This window comes from Cucurbita maxima, unplaced genomic scaffold (genome assembly GCF_002738345.1).
Source record: "Cucurbita maxima cultivar Rimu unplaced genomic scaffold, Cmax_1.0 Cma_Scf00002, whole genome shotgun sequence".
Taxonomy (NCBI): domain Eukaryota; kingdom Viridiplantae; phylum Streptophyta; class Magnoliopsida; order Cucurbitales; family Cucurbitaceae; genus Cucurbita; species Cucurbita maxima.
Window position 1 is genome coordinate 4,875,910 of NW_019272018.1, and position 13,945 is coordinate 4,889,854.

The 13,945-nt window shown below is 38.6% G+C and overlaps 4 protein-coding genes across 12 annotated transcripts; 2 read left to right on the top strand and 2 right to left on the bottom strand.

Moving 5' to 3' along the window:
* Positions 1 to 308: 308 nt before the first annotated feature.
* LOC111495723 lies at positions 309 to 1,923 on the top strand. The gene is made up of 5 exons (XM_023145884.1): positions 309 to 530; positions 620 to 672; positions 743 to 788; positions 895 to 956; positions 1,488 to 1,923. The coding sequence occupies exons 1-5, from the start codon at positions 467 to 469 to the stop codon at positions 1,665 to 1,667; spliced, it is 405 nt and encodes a 134-aa protein (XP_023001652.1). The 5' UTR covers positions 309 to 466; the 3' UTR covers positions 1,668 to 1,923.
* Positions 1,924 to 3,226: 1,303 nt separating this feature from the next.
* LOC111495667 (putative glycerol-3-phosphate transporter 5) lies at positions 3,227 to 6,475 on the bottom strand. Of its 3 annotated transcripts, XM_023145806.1 has the most exons (4): positions 6,032 to 6,475; positions 4,947 to 5,991; positions 3,386 to 3,939; positions 3,227 to 3,352 (listed from the first exon to the last, which is right to left on the bottom strand). In XM_023145806.1, the coding sequence occupies exons 2-3, from the start codon at positions 5,917 to 5,919 to the stop codon at positions 3,386 to 3,388; spliced, it is 1,527 nt and encodes a 508-aa protein (XP_023001574.1). In that variant the 5' UTR covers positions 5,920 to 5,991; positions 6,032 to 6,475; the 3' UTR covers positions 3,227 to 3,352. The 3 variants fall into 3 exon arrangements, with proteins under 3 accessions (XP_023001574.1, XP_023001593.1, XP_023001584.1); XM_023145825.1 differs by having other exon boundaries at positions 3,227 to 3,939; positions 4,947 to 5,920; positions 6,114 to 6,475; XM_023145816.1 differs by having other exon boundaries at positions 3,227 to 3,939; positions 4,947 to 5,925; positions 6,114 to 6,475.
* Positions 6,476 to 7,209: 734 nt separating this feature from the next.
* Positions 7,210 to 9,911, top strand: LOC111495681 (E3 ubiquitin-protein ligase RNF12-A-like). Of its 3 annotated transcripts, none has more exons than XM_023145837.1 (6): positions 7,210 to 7,528; positions 8,004 to 8,873; positions 8,944 to 9,123; positions 9,194 to 9,330; positions 9,406 to 9,516; positions 9,624 to 9,911. In XM_023145837.1, exons 1-6 carry the CDS (start codon positions 7,406 to 7,408, stop codon positions 9,709 to 9,711), a joined length of 1,509 nt encoding a protein of 502 aa, XP_023001605.1. In that variant the 5' UTR covers positions 7,210 to 7,405; the 3' UTR covers positions 9,712 to 9,911. The 3 variants fall into 3 exon arrangements, with proteins under 3 accessions (XP_023001605.1, XP_023001612.1, XP_023001621.1); XM_023145844.1 differs by having other exon boundaries at positions 8,950 to 9,123; XM_023145853.1 differs by lacking the exon at positions 7,210 to 7,528 and adding an exon at positions 7,676 to 7,805.
* On the bottom strand, positions 9,843 to 13,837 carry LOC111495699 (pentatricopeptide repeat-containing protein At2g26790, mitochondrial-like). Of its 5 annotated transcripts, XR_002720346.1 has the most exons (5): positions 13,643 to 13,837; positions 12,950 to 13,045; positions 11,899 to 12,872; positions 10,313 to 10,973; positions 9,843 to 10,227 (listed from the first exon to the last, which is right to left on the bottom strand). XR_002720346.1 is itself a non-coding variant. In XM_023145866.1 (2 exons), exon 2 carries the CDS (start codon positions 12,670 to 12,672, stop codon positions 12,013 to 12,015), a length of 660 nt encoding a protein of 219 aa, XP_023001634.1. In that variant the 5' UTR covers positions 12,673 to 13,045; positions 13,643 to 13,837; the 3' UTR covers positions 11,636 to 12,012. The 5 variants fall into 5 exon arrangements, 1 of the variants encoding a protein (XP_023001634.1); XR_002720345.1 differs by having other exon boundaries at positions 11,899 to 13,045; XR_002720347.1 differs by having other exon boundaries at positions 9,843 to 10,230; positions 11,899 to 13,045.
* Positions 13,838 to 13,945: the final 108 nt, after the last annotated feature.

The following is a 13,945-nucleotide window of genomic DNA, read 5'->3' on the forward strand; positions in this document are numbered from 1 at the left end:
AGGATTGATGAAAAGATGTATGATTGTTCATCCCCCGATGGGTAAGGGCATTTGAAGGCTATGATTTTGCACGTGATAGTGCCTCTATGAAGACAGCCATCTGATTTGATGAATCATACAAAACAGCATGGTCTTACAATGAATTATAGCCCCTTGATTCGATTAATCATTCTAAATGGAATGCAAGAAGAAAATAAGAAGAAAGATCCCAATCGAAGCTTCAAAGTTTTTGAGAAGTCATCACAAAATGGGACCCTCCCACTTCATATATATATATATATATATAATATGAAGCCTCAATTGCCAAGGCATCAAGCATTCACGAGTTCCACATATCTCTCCTTCAATTCCGACCACCTTAAGGAATCCAAAACTGTCTCAAATTTGGTGTCTTTAGCTTACTTTCTACGCTTTGATCTCCTCTTATAAGCACAAAAAAAAAAAAAACACTTGTTTGGATCCATAAATGAGGCCCGTTCATGTTCTTGCTTCTCTTCTCCTTATGTTCTTCCTCTTTGATCACTCTCAAGGTATACAACTTTTTTGCAATTTGTTTTAGATGGGTTTTGTTGTTTGATGCCCTTATATGCTTTAATGGAACAAGTTTGTGTTTGTGAAGGTGTTCGCTTGGGGAATGGGCTGATGAAGCCACTGCTGCTCGGAACACCACTTGTGAGTTTTCCCTTTAAAGCTTTCTCTTCCAAGATCTCTTATCTTGATGGCTAATATATATTAACTACAGGAAGAGGAGGTTCCATTGGTGGAAGAAAATGGGCATTGTAATTCAGGTTGGGCTTAAGTTTTGTGCATTAAATCTTGCCGAACGGGACATATTCCACTCTTTATTATGCATCACATCGCATATCTAAAGTGGGTTTGACATTTATGATGCAGGGAAAAGTAGAAAACTTCTGATGGAAACTTCACCATCATCTCCAACCCCTTCCACAACAAGGGTTAGTCTTAGTCTTAGTCATAGTCATCTCGGATTTTAAAACCTAACAAATTTACGTGAAGTTCATACAAGAACAACAATTGATTAGGTTGGAAATGACTCATGATCGAAATATGTCGAAACAAATAAAAGAAGTAAAAGAGCTTTTGAAATGAAGAAATCTTAAACACTCAACTTTTCAATTCTTTTCATTGTTTCGACATATTTCGATCGTGGGTCATTTCCAACATTTGGTATCAGAGTCATGTCGTTAAATTAGCAATATGAATAGAATTCTCAAAGGGTTGAACCCCAAAGGGTGAGGACTCCAGAAAAGGAGTCGAGCCTCGATTAAGGGGAAGTTGTTCAAGGGTTCCATAGGTCTCCGGGGAGGTTCTATAGTGTACTTTGTTCGGGAGTCCCACATTGGCTAATTTAGAGAATGATCATGAGTTTATAAGTAAAAAATAGCTCTCAAACAAAGTCATGAGAGCTTATTCTCAAATTGGACAGTATCATCATCCTTAACAGAGTTGCGTGGTTTGATGTTTAGAATAAAGAAGGAAACAAAAAGGGGAACCCGGGCATGAAAGAACAGGACATGAAGAGTTCAAAGGCAGTTTCTGAGAATCTTGAGGCAGGGCATGAACAACAACAACATTATCCAGACCTCATAGAGATAGCAGAAATGGACTATTCTCCAGCAACAAGAAAGCCTCCAATACATAACTGATCCCAAAAGAAACAGACAAACAACACAACCGAACAAGACAAAAAGGGTTGTATGTAGGGTAAAAGAAATTCAACAAAAAAGAGAAGGAAGAGTATAAAAGACAGCGTTACAGAAATGCTGCAGGTTTTTTAGGGCTTAGGGAACTGTCCTTTGTACATACCATTACTAAAAGCCTATAATATTATCAACATTAATATTATTATTACTACTTGTACCCCTAATTAATTAATTAAGTCTTCATAATGTTTTGCATGGATAAAGGCAACGACCAGACATTATAATATATTAATCCCACCAACTTGGGTGTCTTTTTATTTTTATGTAATTGGTTACTTTTACTTCGGGAAAAGGAACTGTTTTGTATAGTATGAACAACTAGGGTTTGTAAGCAAAACAAAAAGGGTTCTATTTTGAAGAGTGAAGAAAGAGTGGTAGGTGGTGCATAATGGGAACAGCGAGTGGCAGAGGGTCCCATAAGTGGGCTTTATATTGGATCCATCATGTTTCTTACATCTCTTGCACCATTTTGAGTACTCATTTCTCAAGAATTTGGGCCCATTTTTACCCCCAATTCCGCTCAGCCATATGAAATGGGGCACTAGATTAGGACATGACCATGCCTATGCCCGATGCCTTTGCCTTTGCCTTTGCCTGCTCTTTGTCACGCTTATATTTGTTCAATATGTGTGGTCTATATTGTCATATGTTGGGTGTTTCAGTTATGTTTATCAAAGACATGTTGTTTATAGTTGTATGTTGGGTGTTTCGATTTTGTTTATCCAAGACGTGTTATCTATGATCGTATGTCCATTCCAAACTCCTTTGACATACTTTCATCTCAAAGAGTTCTTTTACTATTTTATATTGTGATCGTATGTCAATTCCAAACTCCTTTGACATACTTTCATCTCAAAGAGTTCTTTTACTATTTTATATTGTGGCAATGCGCGAATGTATAGCCGATTACTAAAATTATGTCTACAATCATCAAAGCTAAAATTCTAAAAAATGTATTATATGAAGATGTGACTAGTTGTCACTTCTTCCTACCAAGTTATATGCTATCAAAGCCGTTGTTATTTCTAAAACATTTCTCTGAAATATGACTTGAGGCTTGAGCATACACTGACGTAATTTGTAAAGTTCAAATTTCTCATAACTAACTTATTCACTTGGTTAAAACAAATGTCACACAGTTATTATTCCGTTGCCGCCAGAGTGCGATTGTGACACCCTTCCCCTTCTCTACCCACCATTCACATGTGGTTATTCCGTTGCCGCCAGAGTGCGATTGTGACACCCTTCCCCTTCTCTACTGTTTACTACAGGCAAATAACTTCAACAAATTAACCTAATTTGTTTGTAACAATTCAAACCCACTTCTAGCAGATATTGTTTGGGCCTGTAACGTATCGTTGTCAGCCTCACGAAAATGAATCTACTAAAGAGAGGTTACCACATCCTTATAAAGAATACTCTATTCCCCTCTCTGACCGTGGGATCTCACACACAACTTAGAAGAGTAAAAGAGTAAAAGAAATGTTTGATTTGCTGAATTATTTTTTTGTATTCTACCAATCAATTGCTGTGTATGATTGGTACATGAATCTTTCTCTAAGGAATACAAAGGAATAGGATACAAAGATGTACAAATATATTTTCTATCAGAAATCTAATACTCTATACCGTAACTGTTTCAAAATTTCATTAGCTCCTACCTAAACCACTGTCGTTGAGGTGTGGGAACTAGAAAACCATCGTCCTTGCTCCAACTTTACTTTGATTTCGGATAAAGCTAAACTAACCAAGAAGAGGGCAGCAAAGAAGATGGAAAGAATCAGCATGAAAAAGACAGTGTTCCATCCTCTACTGGAAAGATATCCTGCCATAAGAGGCCCAAGAGCTGCCCCAATAGACCCAGTGCCATCGATGATTGCAGTCACGGTTGCTAAAGCTCGGGAATTCCCTGCAAGTATACTTTGAGTGCCGAGGTCAGCTGCAACAGCTGTGGTAATAAGTGAGTAGGGGCCATTGACAAGTAACCCCGAAAGAAACATCAAACAGGTGTTGGTGACTGTGGAAATGCTCCCAAAAGCACGGTAGAGAACTAAAGCAGGAATTGAGAGTAGCAGGAATGTTATTGAAGTAACTGCACGAGCATCGATCAAATCAGAGATTAATCCTGCTAATATTCCTCCACAAACACCTCCAACGTCGAAAATCGTGGACAGGATGCCGGCTGTTTTATGAGATAAATGCACACCAGCAACAGCTATCACAGCAGAAGATTACTAGTATAAGCAATTCACGCTTCAAAGCTAGATTTAAAGAATGATTTCAGGATGAACAGAGGTTGCCTTCTTTCACAATGGATTCAATATCATGCTGAACATATTTAGGTACTGGCCTTTCGATTTTATAGACAATTGCTCGATTTCTAGGCATTGGATTGAGTCTTTATACAACTAATGTAGTGTAACAACCCAAGTCCACCGCTAATAGATATTGTCCGCTTTAGCCGTTAGTCTCACAGTTTTAAAACACGTCTACTAGGATGTTAGGAAGAGGTTTCCACAGCCTTATAAAGAATAATTCGTTCTCCTCTCTAACCGATGTGAGGTCTCATAATCCACCTCTTTTCAAGGCTCAACATCCTTATAACGGTGAGGCTGATGGCGATACGTAATGAGCCAAAACGGACAATATCACTAGTGGTGGGCTTGGACTATTACAAATGATATCAGAGACAGACACCGAGCGGTGTGCTGGCAAGGACGTTGGGCTCCTAAAAGTGGTGGATCGTGAAATCCCACATCGGTTGGAGAGGGGAATGGAGCATTGATTGTAAGGATGTAGAAACCTCTCCTTAGTAGACGCGTTTTAAAACCGTCACTGTTGACGATGATACGTAACAGGCCAAAAAGGACAATATTTGTTAGCGGTAGGTTTGAGCTATTGCAAATGATATAAGAGCCAAACACCGAGTGGTGTGCCAGTGGGAACGCTAGCCCCCAAAGGGGGTGGATTATGAGATCCCACATCAACTGGAGAGGGGAACGAAACATTTCTCATAAGAGTGTGGAAACCTCTCCCCAGTAGATGCGTTTTAGAACCATGAGGCCGACAGTGATACATAACGGGCCAAAGCAAACAATATTTACTAGCCGTGGTACTGTGTTTTTCCGTAAAAGCAGCCTTTTAAAAGCTTCCAAGACACATTCATTCTATGATTTGCATTTCAAATGATAATTTCATTCATTAGCAATAAGAAAGAGGTACCTGTGTGTCTGATGTAAAATGGCAGCCAGTAGAGAAAAGTGTAAGCGACAAGCTTGGAAAAGAAGAGACAGCCAGCAAAAAGCGCAACACCCGGCAACCTCCACGCCTCTAAGAAGCCAATTGCAGGCATAGAATCTGAATGATGCTCAACATCAAGCAACACTGTTGCTTCTGAATCTGCGTTCTCTGATTTTTCAACTGGAATCGCCTCAGCATTCAATTCAGTCTCGCTAACACTAACAAAGGTTTCAAATCCAATGTCTTCAGGACTCACAACAAGAAACAGATACACCAAAATGGCAACAAAAATGGCCAAAGCACCAGGTACTACAAACGACCAACCCCATCCAATTTCCAAAATCCCAGAAGCTACAATCGATCCAATGATGTTTCCAATGGAAGTATGTGAATTCCAGACACCCATTATGAGTCCCCTCTTTTCTTTGCCACACCAATTTCCTACAATTGCCACCACACATGGCCATCCAATCGACTGAAATAGACCACATATAATCTGAACAGTAATGAAAAACAACAATACATGAAGATTTAACCAATATCCTAACCCAAATAGTATCGTGAAAATGCCACTACCCATCATCCCAAAAACAAGAAATAATCTCAAGTCCATCCGGTCACCAACATGCCCTGCAAAATACATTCCAATGGAATATGCAGAAAGAAATGCAAGATCAAGCTTCCCTAGCAACTGGATGCCGTCAGGTCCATTAAAAGGAGCCCACCCAGTTACATTTGAGGGCGGACTCAGCAAAATGTTTGATGAATTTACCGGGATTGTTGGTCCAAGCACACTCTTAACGATGCTCGGAGGTTTTCTCGAGGCATGGAAGGACGCATATGCAAGGAATGTGATGATTAGAACAAGTGTCCTGTGAAAACCTAAAGTTCTGTGCGGAGGTTTAAGGTTTGGGAACAAATCAATCGCTGGAGCCACATTGCGTCTGGATCGCATCCTAACCTATCCAATCCGTGAAGATAATTAAACACAGTAACTCAAGAACAACTAACGAAAACCCAAAAACAGATTAAAGATTGTGGTTCTTGTAGGAAGAAGATGAACGCAAATCAATTAAGGGCGTTGTACAATTTCTGGAAAATCAATGCAATCTGTACAAAAGAAAAAGGAACGATACGAAAACCCCTAACAATTTGAACCTTCCCGCTCTCCAATCTGCAAACAATCAGAACAAAGTGTCTGATTCAGAAGAATGGCGTAATAAAGATCCATCAAGAAAGAAATAGAGCTCTGAATCAGACACTGAAATCTCCGGGCACGAGAAGAATGGCGTGATAAAGATCCTAGAAATCGATCCTAAATCATCGGAATTTGGAGATGTAAGATTTTGTCCGAATTGATTACTTCGGACTTAAGGTTTGGATTTTAAGGACGGACGTAGGGTTCCGACGTCGACAGAAGCCCAATCTTTCGGTTTCGGATCGGAAGTTCTCGTCATCGCCGATGACTTACCGTTATCCATTTTGGACTTTGAAACTGTTTCCCATTTTTTGAAGTCTAAATTATTTAAATTAGCTTTCAACTTTATCTTCTCCTTCAAAAACATTTGGAAAACTAAAATTGGTGAATTAAATTATCCAAATATATATATATATATATATATTTTTTTTTTTAAGAAATAGTCAACCTTTCATATTTTTTTTTTTAATTTAATTTAAGAACACAAGTAAATTTGTAGTTAATCTCAATTTTATCTATATATTTTTATTATAATTTAAATTAACTGAATATAAATATATATATATCTCATTTAAACGGAGATTTTGCACTCCGTCTAGGGAGTTCCGTGGACGACACTAACTCTAATTTTTAATTTTTGTATAAATTAAATTATTACAATTTTTAAAGTAAATCGATTGAATTGTTATGCACCAAATTTTTGTGGAAAAAAAAGAAAAAAGAAAAAAAAACACTTAGACTCATTTGGTTGACTTTATTTATTTATCAGTGGACTAAACAAAGTGGGTTTAAAATGGTTAAAACAGTTGGTTGACCGAGGAAGATTTCATTAAACTTTAATTAGTTAAAATATAGATAATGTTTTGATTTATTAGGTTTGTATGAGCAACATGAATTTGTGGCCAATTTCTTCACAGCCACAACAAATTTCCTCCAAATGCTGATTGTGAAGAGCTATGGCGACACGACACCTCTGAACTTGTTTTAACAGAAAACCTTGGAAGCCCTTTTACAAATGCAAAAGGCTATGGAGAATATAATATAAAAAAAGTTTGGAGGAAATTAATAATAGACATGGGGGGTGTAGTGTAGCCCCAACAACAGCACGAACTCCCCATTCACATCAAAATTATTGATTTTCGATTGAAGAACCCCATAATTCAATTTGAAATCAGGGAGCTCTGAATTGGGTGTTCTTCAAGTTTATCATCATCATCATTATCATCCATTCCCCAAAACCCAAATGGGTTCGAGCTGTAGTCGTCTGGGGTCGTCGCGCCCTTCTCGCTCCCGAGATTACCGCACCAACCGCTCCAAATTCTGCTCTCTTTTCTGCGGTGCTTCCTCTTCTCGCGCGATTCATCAGGTCATTAAATCCTCTTCTTCTTCATCATCATCGAATCTTTTGTTCTCTCTTCTTCACCCATTTCTTTCCATTATTCGTGAACTTTACTCTAATTCCTCCTTGGAATCTTGTTTCAAAAATCTGGGGTTCCATATCTTCCTCTCAAAGATTGACCCTGAGTAGCATCTTTTATTAGGAGCTGTTTATAGCTTTCCTTTGATTGAAGTGTTTATTGGTTTCGTTTGAGCTCTGAATTGGGTTTCGGAATAGTTTTGATCGGAGTATTCCCCGGAATTAGGTTTGAACTGCTGTAGCTTTTGCAGTATGTTCCTGTTTGTTTGCTATTTGTTTTGCTTGCGTTTTTGTTGATTGTTGATGGGTAATGATCACTACCCGATTGCTTGGTGATTTTGAATCTTCAATTTGTATGTTATAATTAGTTTCTTACCATCTATGTTTGCCTTCCGCTCATGTTTTGAATCTTGGATTTTAATAGATGGAAGATTCTATGGTTCAATTTCTTGTCCACCCGGTGGAACATCAACACTGTAATCACAACATTGATGAACTTCAACTCCCCATAAATGGATCTATAAGAATGGGACAGAGCGCTTATTCTGAGAATGACATTGCAGTCAGTGAGGAGCAATGTGCTGTAGATGATATCAATGTTCATGGGAAGCGTGTGTATGATAATAAGGAATTAGCTCCTCTTCCACAGGTTAGTGCTGATTATAGCCATGAAGAATCTCGTAGCTATAGTAATGCTTCCAATGGTACTTCATGTAAAGGACATCAATCTTCCGAACCAGTCTGCACGAAGGTTATGTTTGCGGCGAGCAGTTCGACTACTCAAGAGGTTGGAGACTCATGTTCCAATGAGCTGACAGGTTGCATTCAAGAGGATGAGGCAACAGCTTACCGGAACCCAGACTCTGAATCGTTGCCTTGTCGTCCTGATCTTTCATTAACTATTGAGTCTCTTGGAGATGAATCTCTGCAAGAGGTACCCTCAAGTTTAGACACTCTTGTGTCTGATGATAGGGAGGTGGGCCAAGGAGATGTCGATATGGTCGGTGTTTCTTCCAATGTTTTATCTACGAGTAGCACTGATGCAAGTAATCTTGAGGCTAGAAGGAATAGCAGAAGACTGTTTTGGGATGCCTTTTCAAGGCGTAGTTTCAGAAGGCATAGTGAGTCTCCGTTTGTTTTCCCATCTAATAACTTTAGTAATACAGGAGATCAAGACAGGTGGCTCCTTGATATAAGTGGCGATTTTATCGATGATGAAGCGAGTGGCGATTCAAGACGTTTTTCCAGCAGAATTCACGTCTTGAACGAACAACAAAGAAACTCAAGATCTCAGGTTACATTCTGAATGTTAACAATTATGATCAGTCTTCCATTGTGTTTATACATGATTGCTTCTCAATTAGGTGCAGTTATGGGAAAGAATTCGAAGTAGTCTCAGTGAAAACAGTCGCCAAAATCTACCTTGCCCATCAGGCATTCATCCTAATGGTGCTTGTTCATGCGACTCGTTCTCAAGCGTCGAACACTCGAGCACCCGTGAAAGCATATCGCGGATAATCATGCTTGCTGAAGCACTATTTGAGGTACTTTTTGGAGTTCAAGTGCTGTGTAATTCAACAGGTATCTCACATCTTGTTCTTTGTGTATCTAAAGGTCTTGGATGAAATTCATGGTCAGCCTGTTTCTCTTGCTCTATCCATGGTTTCACTCCCTGCACCAGAATCAGTTGTTGACTCTTTTCCTTTGAAGAACCACGAAAAGAAAACTAATGGAGGGGATGAAATTGAGCAGTAGGTTCTCTCTTTTCGTTAACCAAGTACTCTTGTTTAGTTCTAATTTAGGATTGTTTACAAATACTTGGTTAGATGCTACATTTGCCTCGCCGATTACGAAGAGGGTGACAAAATAAGAGTTCTTCCTTGCCGCCACGAGTATCATATGTCGTGCGTCGATAAATGGTTGAAGGAGATTCATGGGTATGTTGTGCCTATACATCATCAATTACTGCTCCCTTTTTATCTATTTTATGTCTAGGTATCATTTTACTCATGGATTCATCTCCCTGTATCACTGTGTTTAACAGAGTATGCCCACTTTGTAGAGGGGATGTTCGTGCAGGCTCGAACGATGAATGTTCGATTTCAAACTTGGAAATTCCAGCAACAATTTGATGAATTGTATAATCAATGAAACTAGCGATAAGGAAACTTTCGTAATCCTGTTCCCTGTTAATACTGGGGATGAATTGAATCCCCATGGTTTTGTAAGGCATTCATATTGTACAGCTCTTTCAGAAGAAATATTTGCACAAGTTTCTAGTTTTACCCTGAGCATAAAAGCTCGAATGAATATCTGGAAAAGCCAGTTTGGTTTGAATCACGCAGACATTTGTACAATATACACCAAAAAAGGAACTGTATCAAGACAACAGATAACCAAGACAGGGAGACGGTAATTTCAGCTCTATGCTTACAAATACTTGAGAATTATAAGCACCAACACTGAAAGCCCTTTGGGTTTGCTAATATTGTTGTTGAAGGGATTTGGCTGGCACTTCTTGTCGTCATCAAATGTCGTCCATCGCATCGAGTTGCTGCCATTATACGAGTATTTGAGGTTGGGATTTGTGGAGTTGAGCTCTGATTGGACTCGTGAAAGCTATTTTCTTCAATCCTCTCAACTAAAACCTTCTGATTACGAACAAAATTAGGACACGAAAACGAAACAAAAGCACCAAATTTACAAGCCAACGCCATTGAAGCAAATCGTTACCTTGTCAATGGAGAAATCGGATGGAGAACCATTTGAATGCAACTTCCTTTTTATTATTTAGTGCTGGGAGCCTTCCCAATTGGACTCGTTGCAATCTGAATTGAACTTGAAGAAAACCAAAAGGCTTCACTGTCACATCTTTGGAGGGCCAATGGAGCTGTCTCATCCTCTGTTTCGTCTCTCTTCCATTTTGTCAACCCATTGAAACCCCATTGCTTCTTTCCAGATTTGTTCAATCATTTCTTCAGAATCAGGGCCATAATTTCCTCCACCGTCAACACCACCGCCGCCACCGCCATGTCCTCCCTGAAACAGAGACCTAAAAGGGTCATCGTTTTGTCTTTTCCGCTCTCATCTCCTTGTTTGAACTTTCCGCCATCAGAATTGACCATTCTTCTTCTAAATTCTCTTTCAGAGATTGGTGCTTGAAAATTCTCCTCCCAATTGAAAATTCTCTTTCATTGACTTTTATTTAAATGATTTATCACAAAAGAACTCTACCAGCACAAAAAATCCATTCCTACCATGGTCGCACTTTCTTTTGAAATTATGGCAGGATTATGCAAGTTTGATCAACTACCAAATTTCAGAAATGCAGATCTCCTGAACTGCAGTATACTGTATACAACGGCATAGAAGTGTTGTATAGAATGAGAAGATCCTGGAAAAGAAAAACTTTAGATTATTATTATATAGCCCTGAAGATGCATAACAAGGAATACATATCAATCTCATGTTCTACAACATATCACATCATTCCATCTAGATTCTCACATACAAAACTACAAATAATTACAATGGACGGTAGACAAATGAAATTTTATTTGGTGTGCAGTCAAATAGCTACACATTTTTTAATGAATAAGATAGCTACATGGATTTTCAACAATATTGTCCCCACATAATCCACAAGAGAAAGTAAGTCGCATCAAAATGTGGTTAACATTGACTGGGAACAAACTGGCTTGGTGTATACTGCAAAAGTGATTTCCAGCCATAATGTATGCGAATATAATAAACAACCCACAAGCCTACAACAAGACGACACATCTTCCGAGGGCTATATCCTTCTAAAGAACTCAATTTGAATTTGGGGTCAGAAGTACGTCAAGGGATACAGTTGGGATGGATCAAAGGAAGGTAAGTTTGAAAATTAGCACGCCCAATCAGGTCATTTGACAGTGAAGTGATTCATAGGCTAGGTGTTAGGATGTTGCAACCTTGGGAGATCGATCAATCAATTCATTACATTTACAGATTTACGAGTAGGATACACAAAATGGAACACATCTTCAGAAACTACAACATCGAAACAGTTAAAGCAAGTTATAAGGGTTTAAGCATTCAATTGGTAGCAGAAAAATGTAAAAATTCTATAGTTCGTCCCCACATGCTAGAGTAAAGATTTCAATTTTTGAGTCGTATGAATTCACTATTTCGTAGTTATCTACATCTGTTGCCGTTGTCTACTTCAAGTCATTCTTATGTATTAAAGAATCAAAGTCAGACATAAGGATCGATTGAACTATTAGGTTGCAAACATTAACAGGTCTGGGAAATGGGAACAGACAATATTTGGAACTTACAGCTTCGGATAGCATCTCTCACATCTTCATATAATTGTAGAGTATCAAACACTACTTGCATTTGCATCCTTATCAAGCATTGAAGAATAGAGCTGACAATCACCCAATTTGTTTTTATACCTTTTGACAACATGAAACTGTGAAGAGACAAAGCCTTTTTTTGCATAACTTCAACATCTTGCATAACTTCAACATCTTGCAATAACCATTGATCAACACTCCATAAGTTTGTGCATCTGGAACTACTCCATACTTTTCCATATCGAGAAAAACATTTTCTGCCTTGTTTACTTCCATCTCTTCACAAAATCCACGAATTACTACAAAGTAAGCATACACATCTATCGGGGCCTGTGCTGCTCTCCAATCTTGTAGCAACTGATACCCGTAAGCTGAACAACGGTGGGTACACAACCCTTCAATATATGCAGTACAAGCAAAGGCATTTGGGACCACCCCAGCTTCACTCATCTCCTCAAAAATATCTTTAGCTTCTTCCATATTACCCATTTTACAGAGTGCTTTTATTACATTAGCATAAGTATAATCATTAGGATGAAAACCAAACCTCTTCAACTGCTTATACACAGTTAGAGCCATATTCAATTTACCATGCTCGATAAGGCGGTTCAAGAGAAAATTACAAGTAAAAATATGTGGAACAAATCCCTTCCTTTCTGATCGGAAAAGTAAGTCCACAGCACTATCGAACAAGCTAACACTAACATAAGCCTTGATCAACGCATTGTATGCTCGAATGAATGAGCAATCCATCACATATCCTTGATTAAGTGATTCAAGCAAATCTAAAACATCAAATTCTGTTTTCTCGGAGCCAATAAGATTCAAGAACAGAGAGTCAAGCTTTCTCTCCAAACCCCAAGAGCACAATATCCTAATGAGAGCTGCATAAGTAGAGATGTTATGACGAAAGCCCCGTTCCCATTGCTTTTAGCCACTACACAGTGCATAGCCTGTTAAGTAGACCCCTCAAATTCATACCATAAGTATCTTGAAACCTTAACAAACGCAGTCTCAGTTAACAGTTTACCTTTCCCGAGAAGGGAATTAGAGAATTCAGAATATTGACATTCCTCCCAGAACTGCCAATGGTGACAGAAGGGATGCATTCCCCCAAATAATTCAGCTGCAATAACCATAAGCATTCAATTAAAACCAACATACAATAGTGTAGGATATATTCGTAGTATTTCAATCATAAGAAACTCATTTCCCTAAATAATTCAACACTGACGATCAAAACTAATTCAACAAGGTGGGTTGGGAGATTCAACCTAGGAGCGTTCACTTCTAATAACGACTTCCAATAAAAAAAAAGCATCCAATAGCTACCAATTCAAGGGGGGAAATGTATCCGAAAATAACCCGCCATTGAGGTGCAAGTGTTGAAAGAAATTGGCTAAACTATTTTAATTCTAATATCTATGACGTTCGGTTGTTAGAGAAAATTTGTATGCGATGGATTACTGCCACTGGTTTTAGATAAATAAAGAAGATGCATTGCAATTTTCAGCAGAGCCCAAAGAGATATACAGATTATCAAACCATCAATTAACAGAAACGTGCAACAAATCAAAGGGCAGAGTGTAGCACACGGCAGTTCAGTTCGAAAAGACCCCGATTTGCCGCAGTTTTTTTCTTTCTTTTTCGTTGCTATTCTGATGTTGTCATAAAAAATAAAAAAATAAAACGAAGAATGGACAGAGTGAGATTGATAGAATACCAGCAACAGCAAGAGAGTAGAAAATCAGAGCAATCCGCTAGGAGGGAGGCGCGCAGAACGAGAGGAAGAGAGACGGCGGTGGCGGCAGTGAACCGGGGAGTTGTGGCGGCGACACTGGGCTGCTGAAAGGGAGGAGGAGCAGGCGGGAAGAAGCGGAGCATGAGTGAGGGGTAAACGAAAGGCTTTAGGTTCCCTCTTTCGTTTATTTGATTTTAATTTATTCGACAAAGTGGGCTCTTTAAAAGATTTTTTTTTTTTTTTTTTTTTTTTTTTTTTTTTTTTTTTTTTTTTTTTTTTTTTTTT

Excerpts from the sequence above, each read along its gene's own strand:
- LOC111495723 (XM_023145884.1), top strand. The coding sequence starts at position 467 with ATGAGGCCCGTTCATGTTCTTGCTTCTCTTCTCCTTATGTTCTTCCTC. Across the intron at positions 673-742 it reads TGCTGCTCGGAACACCACTT|GAAGAGGAGGTTCCATTGGT; the intron begins GTGAGTTTTCCC and ends TATTAACTACAG. Across the intron at positions 957-1,487 it reads CAACCCCTTCCACAACAAGG|AATAAAGAAGGAAACAAAAA; the intron begins GTTAGTCTTAGT and ends TTTGATGTTTAG.
- LOC111495667 (XM_023145825.1), bottom strand. The coding sequence starts at position 5,919 with ATGCGATCCAGACGCAATGTGGCTCCAGCGATTGATTTGTTCCCAAAC. Across the intron at positions 3,940-4,946 it reads ATTTTACATCAGACACACAG|CTGTTGCTGGTGTGCATTTA; the intron begins GTACCTCTTTCT and ends CTGCTGTGATAG.
- LOC111495681 (XM_023145837.1), top strand. The coding sequence starts at position 7,406 with ATGGGTTCGAGCTGTAGTCGTCTGGGGTCGTCGCGCCCTTCTCGCTCC. Across the intron at positions 7,529-8,003 it reads CTTCTCGCGCGATTCATCAG|ATGGAAGATTCTATGGTTCA; the intron begins GTCATTAAATCC and ends GGATTTTAATAG. Across the intron at positions 8,874-8,943 it reads AAAGAAACTCAAGATCTCAG|GTGCAGTTATGGGAAAGAAT; the intron begins GTTACATTCTGA and ends CTTCTCAATTAG.
- LOC111495699 (XM_023145866.1), bottom strand. The coding sequence starts at position 12,672 with ATGGATTGCTCATTCATTCGAGCATACAATGCGTTGATCAAGGCTTAT.